Genomic DNA, 13189 nt, shown 5'->3' with positions numbered 1-13189 from the left:
ATTCTTAATTTTAGTTGCACATGAACCAATAACAATGTGAATTATCATAACGATAAACAGTAAGAAGATCGACCGAGAAATAATAAAAAAAGTTTCAAGCGTCAGCATTTAAATCCATTTGCTATAAAAATTTAATCAACTCAACTTAGTCTTTGCTCTATTTCAATTTGCGATTTTTATCTATTTGACAATCATGAATTACAATTTATGAACATCTTTATAAATGCTACTTGAAGAACGGAAAGGAAATAAAAAGTTAAGGGTTTATGGAATGATGGGGTTGTGCAGGGGTTTAATATCTGATTTATTGAGGGTAGAATTGTAAAGATTTAGATGGTTTGAAGATATTTTTGAGTCGATTTATGAGTTTTTTGGTGTTTTTAAAGGATTTAAGTCATATTTGGGGAATGAGCTGTGGGCAACAAATGTGATTTTGCATGAATGTTAAGCTTACTTGGAATTTGAGGCTGAGGAGAATTTTTGGGGAATTTTTCCTTACCGGTTCCGTCCTAAAAATCACAAAATTCTTTTATGAATCATTTCTAGGTTATTGCCATGACTATCTCGGTCAGACATGGAGTGTGGACCCAAAATTTAGCATACTCAATCTCATGACCCATGACGCGCTCATTTAGGTAGCTATACTCACTGTCTGTGAGAGTATTTTGCAAATTATAACTCAAAATATTCAAAAACGACGGTAATATCCATAAAATTAGCTAAGAATCCAAAATACTCTATAGCCAAAAGCTTCATCATCATTTCATCATCTTCTTAATTCCAATAATCTTCTCTAAATACCAAAAATTGATTCAAATGTGCTGTTAAGCGTAAAATATGAACGCAATAAATTTGCATAATTCACTTTTGTCTTGCTCTAAAAATACCACCCAGTTTGTTGCTTTCATCTTCAATTCCTTAGCAGCAAAAAAATGTGTTGAAACCAATAAATTCAAAATCAAATGCCATAAGCCTGAATTGCACAATCTACATCATCAAAATTTCATGATCATCTTTATCAAAATGTTGTCAAGAGTCTGTTGCCATTAATGTGAAGGGAGAAACATCAATTCCCACGGTACTCAAAGAAGCTCAAACCCCTTTTGCAAGTAAAATGAGCAAAATTTCCAGAAAAAAAATAAACTTTTACTTACTCGATGTGGATAAGCAAGATGCCAAGTCACATTGAATGTAGATCCAGAGAGAAATGATGTTTTTAAAGTGCCTAAAATAAAGAAGACATAAAAAGTTATTACAATATATCTTTCAGAGACTAAGGAAAAGAAGCTACGTATGTATGATAAGGGTTTATGTGTCAGTAAGTATAAGTATAAAATAGTTAATATATAAATAGATAGATGTAGACATGTAGGCAATGAAATAAAGTTAAAGTCAAGAAAACAAAGCTTTTGTTGTTATTTTTTGTGATCGCATCATCAAATTTGAATTTATTCAATTAAGAATATTAGGGTGGGGTAGACTTAGATCATTGTTGGCGTACCTTGATCAAGAAGGAACGAGCTGTGTGTTTTGTGTGAATTAAATGTGAATTTAACAGACTTTGGTAGTCTGGTGATGGTTTTAAAAGATTCTAGTCTGATTTTCACTAAATTTAGTATCACATATCATGCAAAGTATGCCGTAGTAAATTCTGCTTTTATTTCTGTAGACGAGATAGTCATTAAAGATGGTCATGCACACCTCAGTAAGCATAATTGACTATTAACTAGATACTAATGCAAGGCAAAGATTTATGTAGTCTAACATTTAGTAAGGAGAGGAATTCTAAGCAATTTGACACTCATGAGATGCACAATATAGCCGTTAATTGATGTCAAGACATAATAGTGTCCTGATGACATCTTGATGGCTGATTTTGGTCCATGTTGATGATAAAAGAGAACTCTACTGCAATGTGTCGTTCCGCTTTACAGACCAGCCTATCAAATAGTTTATTACAGCCAAAATGATGGAATATTGATTACAATTGACAGAAATTTAGCAAAAATTCTCACAAGGAAACATCAAGCCACGACAGAAAAAAATTAATTTTCCCAACAACAGCCAACTTTTCTCATCAACGCTTTTTTCAGAAAAACTATAAAAACAATTTCCCATTCAACTACTTTTCATTCTCATAAAATCATAAAAAAAAAGTTTCAGTATTCGTTAAATTTTTATTCATTCAGCACTTCAAGCGCACCAGGATGTCGCGGCTATTTATTGAATACTATCGATAAATTAATTTAGAAATAATAAAAAAAAATATTCATCGTCATTCATTTATTCAATAATTTTTGTTGAGTTCCACTGTAATTGTGTTTATTTCCACCTCTTTTTTCTGCGCGCTGTGACGCTGAATATTTGATTTAAAAAAATAAAATTAAATTTGAAAATCGTGAAATTGGCAACAATTTCCTGCAATGTCAAGAGACAGATACAACGATAAAAATACAATTTTTATTTTATTTAAATCCTCAATTTCTCTAATTGACCCATTGGGTGTGGATGTGCAGATATAAATTGTCTCATCCTCACCTATGGGCACAATCATCATCAACAACATCTATTTTCATCGTCGTTATTCGTTGTCTATGAGCATGCTTAAGATTATTTTTTTATTGTGTTAAGAGAAAATTGTTGGAAAAATGTCAAGTCTTGACCCAAGGCAACAACATCACTTTCCGTACACTCTATAAATTTTAAAATTCATTTTATATTCTCTATGAACCGCAAAACCAGCTACAATCTTGTGTCTCGAGTGTTGTATTGTCTTATGAAAGCAGCACATCGTGCGGCATATGATGAGCAACATATATATACATCTACATGCTTTATTGGATATTGCTCAATCAGATGTTTCTTATGGGAAAATAATTTTTATTTTTTATGCACTTTCACTTGGTCTTGAAATGAAAAACCAGATAGATATGCAATGCTTTAAGGCATGCTATAGCTACTCATTGAACATTGAACATGTGAATATGTAATATCGTCTGACAAGTAGTAACATCGACTATAAATAAGAAGAAGATGTGAAGGATTCGTAGGGAAAATGGCATAACATCCAATTCACTATTTGCAAGTGAATATCTTTCTAATAACTAAATATTATACAGACAAACTATATATTTTTGGAAAGGTCTTTGGATGTATTATCTGATTATGTTAATTATATTAAGTTTGAACCGGTTCAATCGGTTCAAAAAACAGTTCAAACATAGCGAGAAAAGAACCTTTAATAACTTTAGTATCCTTCCATTAATTTTGAAAATTCTTTTTTTGTCTGATAGCCTATACGTTTGCCATCAACTTTAATAGGGTTTAAATTTTTTTAAATCGCTGGAACATCATTTTTTGAGGCCCCCAAGTTTTACACTAAAGTGACTGGCATTTGAACATGAAATAAGATATTGAGCTGAAACCTTTTGTAATTGAATTCTATTTTAAATAGCTATCGAATGATATATAACTTATTGGGGTTAGTACGTACATTTTGCCAATTTTTCAAAAAAACTTTTTTGACATAAAACTCAACCATTACATTTTTGGCCATAACTTTTTTCCAACTAACTTTTATAAAATCAATCTTTTAATGGTTTATTAGTCTTTCAAAAACCTTTAATTTTATATATAATATGTTGGGGATAATTCAAAAGTTTTGACAAAAATTCAAAAAAATCATTTTTTCATACATTTTCTATAGAGAAGAAAAGTAAAATATATTTTTTCATCGAGATAATTTCCTATTTATATTAAAATCAATAAAAAAGTTATCATTGATAACAAATTTACCATTTCTAATAGTTAAATTCTTAAATATTGATGAAAAAATATATTTTACTTTTCTTCTCTATAGAAAATGTATGAAAAAATTATTTTTTGAATTTTTGTCAAAACTTTTGAATTATCCCCAACATATTATATATCAAATTAAAGGTTTTTGAAAGACTAATAAACCATAAAAAGATTGATTTTATAAAAGTTAGTTGGAAAAAAGTTATGGCCAAAAATGTAATGGTTGAGTTTTATGTCAAAAAAGTTTTTTTGAAAAATTGGCAAAATGTACGTACTAACCCCAATAAGTTATATATCATTCGATAGCTATTTAAAATAGAATTCAATTACAAAAGGTTTCAGCTCAATATCTTATTTCATGTTCAAATGCCAGTCACTTTAGTGTAAAACTTGGGGGCCTCAAAAAAGAGATGTTCCAGCGATTTAAAAAAATTTAAACCATTAAAGTTGATGGCAAACGTATAGGCTATCAGACAAAAAAGAATTTTCAAAATTAATGGAAGGATACTAAAGTTATTAAAGGTTCTTTTCTCGCTATGTTTGAACTGTTTTTTTGAACCGGTTCAAACTTAATATAATTAACATAATCAGATAATACATCCAAAGACCTTTCCAAAAATATATAGTTTGTCTGTATAATATTTAGTTATTAGAAAGATATTCACTTGCAAATAGTGAATTGGATGTTATGCCATTTTCCCTACGAATCCTTCATGTGAAGAAATAATAAAAAAAGAAGATGAAATTTCTTCGTGCCTGCTTGTTATGCCTCATGGCACATAACTCAAATTGTCTTTAATACTTCTTGATTATGTCATGATAGTTTTTCATCACTTCTTTACTGATTTTGTTTCAATTCATGATCAATATTTCTCAATTCTCTGTGTACATAGGATGGATGCGAGATCATTTCGAAATGAAGGCACAAAAAAGTTAATTCAATGAAGAAAAAAATTATCTCTTTTACATTAGTATGTTTATTGCTGCTCCTAGCTGTAGTCTTTGTGAACTCGTTTTTTAATGGGATGGATTTTTACTATGTATGTCTAATGTTGTTGTTTGTCTTGATGTCTGTACTAATTGTAATTTTTATTGATATTGAGGATTATTTCAATAGCTTTAGTGGCGTTTTGGAAGAGAGATTTTTAGTATAGACCAGAGATTGAAGTCACTAAAGTAAGTGGCTAAATGTTCTCTTATTTTTGCGAATAATTTTGTCATCTACGACTAAAATATTAGCGGCTTCTATCTTTTCGGAAGTTGGTAAGATATTGCTAGTTATAGAACAAGCTTAAGGTACCATCAAAAGGATCAACATTGATCTTAAAGGCCAATAAAGTAGGTAAATAAGAAGCACTGTATTGTAATACAAAATGCCGGATTGGCATAGTAGTGCAATCTCCTCAAACAGCTGTAACGCACATATTACCTAAAGCTCAAATTCTCATTCAAATCTAAGTCTAGAGCTCTTCGTATTTTGTATAGAAAAGTCGACTCAAGTCAACAAACTTCTTTATAAAATTTAGGTCGACTTTGTACTTTGCTTTATTCGACAATTCTATTCTATTAGGGTCAAACTACAAGTAAATTAGATTCCTGGACAATCTTTGCCCTGCCATAACAACTATGTCCGACCTTACTCTTAAAAAATGCGCCCTAAAGCCCAACAAAACCAATAAACTCGATAAAACCATATTTTATAATGAAATAAATAAGGAAGAAAGTAGCAAGCAGGAGGTGAAGAAGAGAAGAGGAGCAAAAGGAAAGATAGATACCATTTATTTATTTATTGTTGAAATGCAGACATTAAACATGTGTTTAAGATAGCATGAAGAATCATTCGCCAATATGGATAGTAAGCAAAGAAGAAAAGAAAATTGCTTATGAGAAAATTTATTATATCACAGACAGTGGATGAGAGCACAAGCAAGGAAGAAAAATTATTTTATTATTTTTTAACGTTATCAGCGTTCAATATGTAAGCAGCATGCACAAGAGAATGAATCTTAAATTTCATTTTTTTATCCATCCTCAAAATATGGCAAAAATTTTCACTTTAAGCTTTATTGCCTTAATGAGTTTCAAATACGAAAATGATATAATTTACAATCATCTCAAATGTATAGTTACCGAATAAAAATATAAAATAAGACATTTTCCCTTATATGTATGAGAAGTTGAAAGTATGTTAGCTTCGAGGGAAAGCAATTCATGTAGTAAATTGATAATGATAGCGAGCGACAATAAAATTTATCGAATTAATTCGTTTCCTTTTCTTTTAGCATCTCAATCTATGGTGAATTTAGTTCCCATAGAAAAAGTTCGTGTGGCTTTAGGGGGGATTTTGGGTTGTTAAATTGTTTCTCATGCATGGATGTTGTTGTTGCTGGATCATGCTTTTATTTATGAGCTTTTAAGGAATGAATCTAATTATTATTGCTGAATTTTATGTTTAGAAAGTCATTTTTAATGTCTTAAATGTCTGGGTTAGCTTAGATTGATAATAATTATGAAAGTTGTGGCTTAAATGGTCGACAATTCGATTTTATGTCATTAAGCTTCAGGACAAATATTGACTGAATCTATTTAGATCTCCAAAAACTCTAATTTAGACTTTAGAGCTTCCCACAACTAGTCTTACAGTCTAGACAAGTCATATCAATATGATAAGTTAATCACGCTCTAATTACACCCGATCCACAAGCATCAAACAGCATCACATGTTTTTTAATCAATCACCAAAAAAACTATCCCAAATCCAACCAAACCATGACAAAATCAATCCAAAATATCCGCAAAGGATCTCATACCACACATATGTAGCTACAATATTAAAGCAACCAAGATGAAAAACTTTTTATTCCACCATCTCGAGTGAGAAATTTATATCATCACTAGTGGTGGTGGAAGCGATCAGAACAAAAACGGAATCACTGTGTTAATTTCTATCATTGAAGCGACGAATTCTTCTTGTTCCTCCTTCCGAAACAAAAAAATGCGAGATTTATTGCTTTGCGTTGATTGCCAATAAATTTTATTGGTTTCTTGGAATGGAAACGATTTTTTGTTATTGGAATAGATGCGAGATTCTGCCATGAACATCCTCAGATATTTAAATGAAAGTGGAATAGCTGTGACCTTCTCTATGATTTATTTTGCAGTTTTTAATAAATTCTTTCACGAAATTTGCATCTTTGTAAAAATATGCAATTTAAATGGGATTTTAAGTAACGTCGAGTTCTCATTAAAATTCTTCTGTATTTCCTATAAACATTTGCCTGATCTACATCTCACATGCCATGCAGTTTTTCGTTCGCAACTTCACGAACGTTTAATTAATAAAAATGTTTATATGCACATAATTTTAAAGGCTACAATGTTGCAAGATGATTCCGACTCGTATATTCTTCCTCTGTCTTTGACGACGATTATGGTGGAAAAAGGCAACGACAGTGGAAGCAGCATAAATACTAGTATTAAAATCAAGCAATTCACATTCACATTGAGCGTTGTGCTTAATGCAATATAATGTACACAATTTAATGTTATGCTTAATGAATAATGTTGAGTTTGCTATGCTAATAATAAGGAATTTATTTATGCATAGTTTTTATTCCTTGTTGAGGAAAAGAATTCAGCACCAGAAATGAACTAAATTAATGCAAATTAGTTTGAACAAATGAAAAAATATTCCCGGGCGGTAAAAGAATTAAGAATTAGAGTCGACCTTGAATTGACATGGAATTTTTGTTTACAATCTTGAAATTCATTTTTGGTTTGTGTGGCTGTAGAATGGATGAAGACAACTGCAAGATCATCCTCAAGAGGATTTAGATGCTGATTATGGCTTTTGTTTCAGGACAATCTTAAATAAATCCACAAAGTTGGACTTCTAGCAGCTATAAATTCAGTCACACAATCAACACACGACAAAAATTCCATCTCATACAATACTCGGGATATTTACATATATTATAATTTCGCTCGTGTTTGACCGCAATTCTTCATTTTTTATTGCTTGATTCTTAATCGACTTAATTCACCTGCAGATGTTATTAATTTGTTTTGACGTGCATGATTTTTTGCGCAACAGAACCTGATTCTATTGTATGTGGTAGCACAGTAATAAATAAATAAATCTCACTGCCTTAGTCTAGATGAAAATGGTTTAATAAATTTGAAATTATGTGGCAATTTAGTAAAAATTTTCATTTACACCGTAGCTAAATAGAGCAAATATGCCGAAACTTGTTATTTTTTAGTTATTAGCGAACGTGAGACGGAAAGAGACGGAGCAAAAATATCTAAATTGGATCAATTTTCATGTCCTTCTTTTATATGTTTTAACGACATTAAAAAATCTCTGCCATTAATGTTCATTAAAAATTTTTTATGACTCTCATTCGCGTGGTACGAAACATTGAGCATACAACTATCGTGATGGTTACAGGTAATGTAGATTTAATTAATTCAATAAACGATAAATTTACTTAATTTTTTCATTCTTTCTCACAGGTTCAGTTGCAATTTTAAGGGGGTCATTCACAAATGACGTCAAACTATTCAGAGATGATCATGAGCTATGCAGCACTAAATATCAGTTTTTCATTGAATTAGAGTGTCACAAGCAACAAAAGATCAATTTTAACCTAACATCATTGACGATCGACCCCAAAAAATTCCAGAAAAAACATCAATGCTCAAGTCTTGTAGCTACTTGAGAGCTCAATTCACTCATTTAACCAAACGAGACTCGACATGTATTATTAAAGCTACAAAGTCGACAGGCAACGGTGTATGTACTCAAATTCTTTCGTGTGTAACACGTCAATTGCCATAAGTAAAATGATTTGCGTTCGACACTTTAAAGTGAGCGTGAAGCAGGTCTGCAAGTGTAAATGAGCATTAAAACCTTTAATATCATATATTTTCTTCATCTTTACGACTCAGCCACAAAATGCTTAACATATGTGGCAAGGTAATGCAGCTGACCCAGCCATAATCAAATGCTTAATTGAATATTTTATGGGCAGTGAAAGAAAGGCACTTTTTTTACCTTCTTTGAGACTGTTGCTGAATATGCTTAAATTTATTTACTTTTTTTTCAAAATTTACATTGAATGACTTTAATGCGTCAGCATTCATTATGAATACCATAAATCATAGTCACTTAACGCTTCGTACGTAAAATTAAATAAGGTGAGCAATAAATAAAAATAAATATCACGAAAATAAATGTTGCAAAGTTGATTGACATTCTGTTGGATTTCACCAGACATATATTGCGATCGATGACAGAAGGCATGATTAAGTTCTCATTTAAATATTTCAATTATTTTTGTTTTTTTGGTGTCTATTGAGTGTCAAATGGAATTCTGACCCTTGAGGATATTTTATGAAATATTTTGATGACATTTCCATGACTCATGTGACTTGGTAAAACCGAAAACAATCACATCATGGAATCACAAGATTTCTTAGGAATTTTGCGGCTATTTGTTTACTTTTGAGAGGCTTGTGTTTGCTTCTTTGTGTGCTATTGAGTTTTATTCGCTTTTTGATTTTATATTGATACTTGGAATTAGCTAATGGGAAATAGACAAGCTGCAACTGATTTGTAATGGCACGTTTTGGGTTTAATAATAGATCACAATTAAAAGAATCAATATTTATGTGTAAATTGTATCTGAACACATGTGGTTAAATGCTTCCTGATTCTAGTTGCAATTGGCATTTGCAGATCTAAGCAATCATATTCAGGAACACTAAGATAGACCCTAGCAGGTAATGAGCGCGCCTCAAATGCAGAGAAAGCTGAAAGTAAAGTAAGCATGCTCAACTGGTATTTTTAAGTAGAGCAAATTTCATTTGGTATTGGCATTTGGCAGACGGAAGTCAGCGATAGTGCCAGTCAAGGTATCATCAGAAGGAAGCCATTGATCTCAGGAGAGCTGTACGGCCAGTAAAGTAAGCTAGTATGCTCTCAAAAACACGCTCTTTAATTGAGTCTTAAAAAATCTGACAAAATCTCCACCAAGGAAAGCTCATTCAGCTTATTGATAAATTTTGGGCATATCACTTACTATTCATCACACGTCCACATTACGAAACGTTCATTTGACAAAAGATCTTTCGACTTGATTATGAATTAGTTGATTACTGAGAAGGGAAAAGAAGCTTAATAGCTGCTGGCCATTGCCAATGGATATCTGACACAACATACTAATCATGCAGTTTTAAACTTCACAGTTTACATGATAAATGAAGAAAGAATAATAACAATAAGTGACTATAATCACTAGACACATAGATGAATTGCAGTTCATTTTGATATCAAACAGTGTAGCAATTGAAAGCAACAAAAAGTTGTGAAACAAGCACAACAAAAAGTGAGAGAGTAAAAGTTTTATTTTTTTTTTATTGGATCGTTTATGACACATATTTCTCGCTGATAATCACTATTTATGTTGCTAATACTATGGCGATTGTACATTGTACACTCTTTTATTGTTTTATTTTTTTTCCATTTCATTTCCAACGATGCAATATAAAAGTGACTTAAATGAGACACAGCGGCGACAAATTTCACACAAATCTCACTCTTTTGGATGACTGTGAGTCGGAGTAAAATTGTGCAAATGAATCATAATTTTTATTGTAATTTTTATATTGTGAAAATGTCCTTGTGTATTTAGGGTGGCTATGTTGGGGATTTTTAGGGACGGTTCTAGGAGGTTTTTGGGAATTTCTCATTTCTGGGAGAAGAGCAAGAACTGATTTTTAAGGAATGGCCATTAGGGAGACTGCCTAAGAGTATGGCTTCAACTTCCTAATTTAGACACTAAATTTCATGTCCTGACAAGCATATAATTGAATCAGAGCTTGATGTTGACTAGAATTTTGTATAGAAGACTCAACTCTAGTCGACGCAACTCCATACACAATTCAAATTGACTTCAAGCTTTGCCTGAACCTCAAGGAACATTAAAAATTAAAAAAGCAGTAACTCCATCACAACATTGTCATTTATCCTTCACATCATCATTTACTATACTCAGTTATAATTCTCATCCGGTAACAAACTCTTTTCATAATCTGATAGTCATCCAGTCCTTACTATTTCATTCCCATTTATTTTGTTACTACTGTCTGATGTGAATTATGATAATCGTTCCGAAAAAAATTGTTAGACGAGACAGAAAGAAGTGAAAACTGAACAGAAATGGGAATTAAATGTATATTTTAAAAGTACATAGATGCATTTATTATAGATTTACAATATAATGGTGAAAATTATAACATGTTTACGAGCGAATGAACGATATTATACAACACGACACAAAAATATCATGAAGAGGATTTTTGCATATAAAAGATGCATATTTCAAGTCATAAAAATGAATGTCTCGAGGAAGAAATTTCTTAAAGATGTGTGGGAAAATTGAGTAGCGCATTATAGTCTCATATTACAATTGATTTCTATTCAAATTCAGTCGTTGGATTTTGAATTCAATTGACTATCTTGATGGATATCAAATACTGATTTTTATTGTCATGGAAATTATGTTTGAAGGAGTTTCTACTCAATTGACATAAGATTAGATCGTTAATCGTCATTAAGCATTTATGGCTTGTCATTCGTCGTCAATATCATAATTGCTTAATTTCTAAACATTTGAATAAAAAAGTATTCAATTTTTCTGGTGTATCGAAATGAGTTTTCTCTTATTAACCTCTGGGTTTATTAATTTTTAAATCAGTTAATGTGATAATAGACATATTAAGCATCTGGTTATGCTGTTAAAATTTTAAAAGGGTTCAAAGGTTGAAATATTGAGAAATTTTGAATTTTATGACAGCTATCAGTTGCATAAAGTTGTAAAGTTTAATACGATAATCGAATATAAGTGATGTGGTGAACAGGCAGCCTTACTTTGTGATAAGTGATCAATATGCTATCAAAGAAAACTATCATAAATTATATACTTATAAAATTGAAAGTGTTAAATCGCTTTAAGTAATCAACAATTTGATAAATAGGACAAACAAAAGATTGGAAGTTAATAGTAATAAACGAGCTTATATCAAGCTTGACTAGATAATAATATTGAAAGTTTAAATGAAGTTTTAATCGGATTGAAATAGTTTTAACAGATTAAGATAAAGTCGTACATAGAATCTTGATTATTTATTAAATTTTGACTATATAAGATTATTTGTGTTTCGTCAGAAGAGACCAGAGTTAGCTTGCAGGTAGAAAGGCTACCTATATGAGGATAATGAAGTGGTAAGCATCAAAACCAGGATTTTGCCTAGTCTGGACGAGTCATTAATGATATTTAGTTTTGGACATCGAAAATTCCGCTTTTTTGAAGAAATATAATTTGACTAACAACATTCGAAGGTCAGCAATAGCTAAAGCATACTAATGTCGAATGTTACATGGCTACAGCATACTAATGTCAAATGTTATGCCACTTAATCTCCAAAAACTTACAAATTTCTAACTAAGTCTCCATACATATTTTAATGATTTATTTTAAACAATGGGCACCACCTTGTCTCCCAACAACTTTGTTTTTTCATGCATAATCAGCTGTTGTCGTGTTGGAAAAAAAATGCCGCGACATCACCTTTATGCTGGCCATGTGCCATTTAACATCAATAAACAAAAAACAGTGTACCTGTAGTTTTTAACAGTATTTATTTCCATTTTTCGCAATCAATACCTAATTTTACATGATTTCGTAACTGAGACCATTTCAAAAGACCCCTCAAGACTTGCTAAAATTTTTTTAAACGATTTTTTGTTATAATAGGCACATTCCTATTCTGTTAAATTAATTTAACATCTAATCAATAAACACCATCTACTTTTATATATGAAAAATCTTTTCAATAAAGTCTAAATTTTTCGAAAGTTTAATTTATTTTATTTGAAAATCATAGAGCGATCGCTTAGTGTATGCAAACAAATAATCAGACATGCTTTCGAATTTTTTTCGCTCAATTCATCGAACAAATGATTTTTTGTTTATAAATTCTTAAGAAATACGTCATAAATCAACATGACAAAATGATAATGATATAAAATGGATTTTTCATGACGATGCTGTATTTACACATGCTGGAGATGAAAATATGAAAAGACAATATTTGAATTATGGGTTTTGCATCACATAAGACTTAAAGATCTTTTTTCCCAAGCCTCACACTTTTTACTGCAACTGTTGTTAAATTAAGCTCAATTTTATTCCCTTTTATTCTGTATTTTTAATGCTCATAAATCCGTGTACATATGAATTTTAGGCTGCAAAAGCATTTTTTTTTGTGTGATGCAATGAAATAAAATAAAAAATATAAAGAATTCTGAATTGAAATAATGTTTGAA

General features: G+C 30.9%; 1 protein-coding gene across 3 annotated transcripts in view; it reads right to left on the bottom strand.

The window, feature by feature from the left end:
* Positions 1-13189, bottom strand: part of nahoda — a 92687-nt gene that overhangs the window by 16811 nt on the left and 62687 nt on the right. For all 3 annotated transcript variants that reach the window (XM_070636427.1, XM_070636408.1, XM_070636418.1), the window contains exon 3: positions 1155-1225. In XM_070636427.1, the coding sequence (XP_070492528.1) occupies positions 1155-1225 (71 nt within the window). The remainder of the gene's footprint in view (positions 1-1154; positions 1226-13189) is intronic.

Source organism: Chironomus tepperi, unplaced genomic scaffold (assembly GCF_022539635.2).
Source record: "Chironomus tepperi strain 1889 unplaced genomic scaffold, CSIRO-AGI_Ctep_v1 contig_11, whole genome shotgun sequence".
In the NCBI taxonomy this organism is placed as follows: Eukaryota; Metazoa; Arthropoda; class Insecta; order Diptera; family Chironomidae; genus Chironomus; species Chironomus tepperi.
The sequence above is the reverse complement of the archived record's forward strand: the minus strand, read 5'-3'. Positions and strand labels throughout refer to the sequence as shown.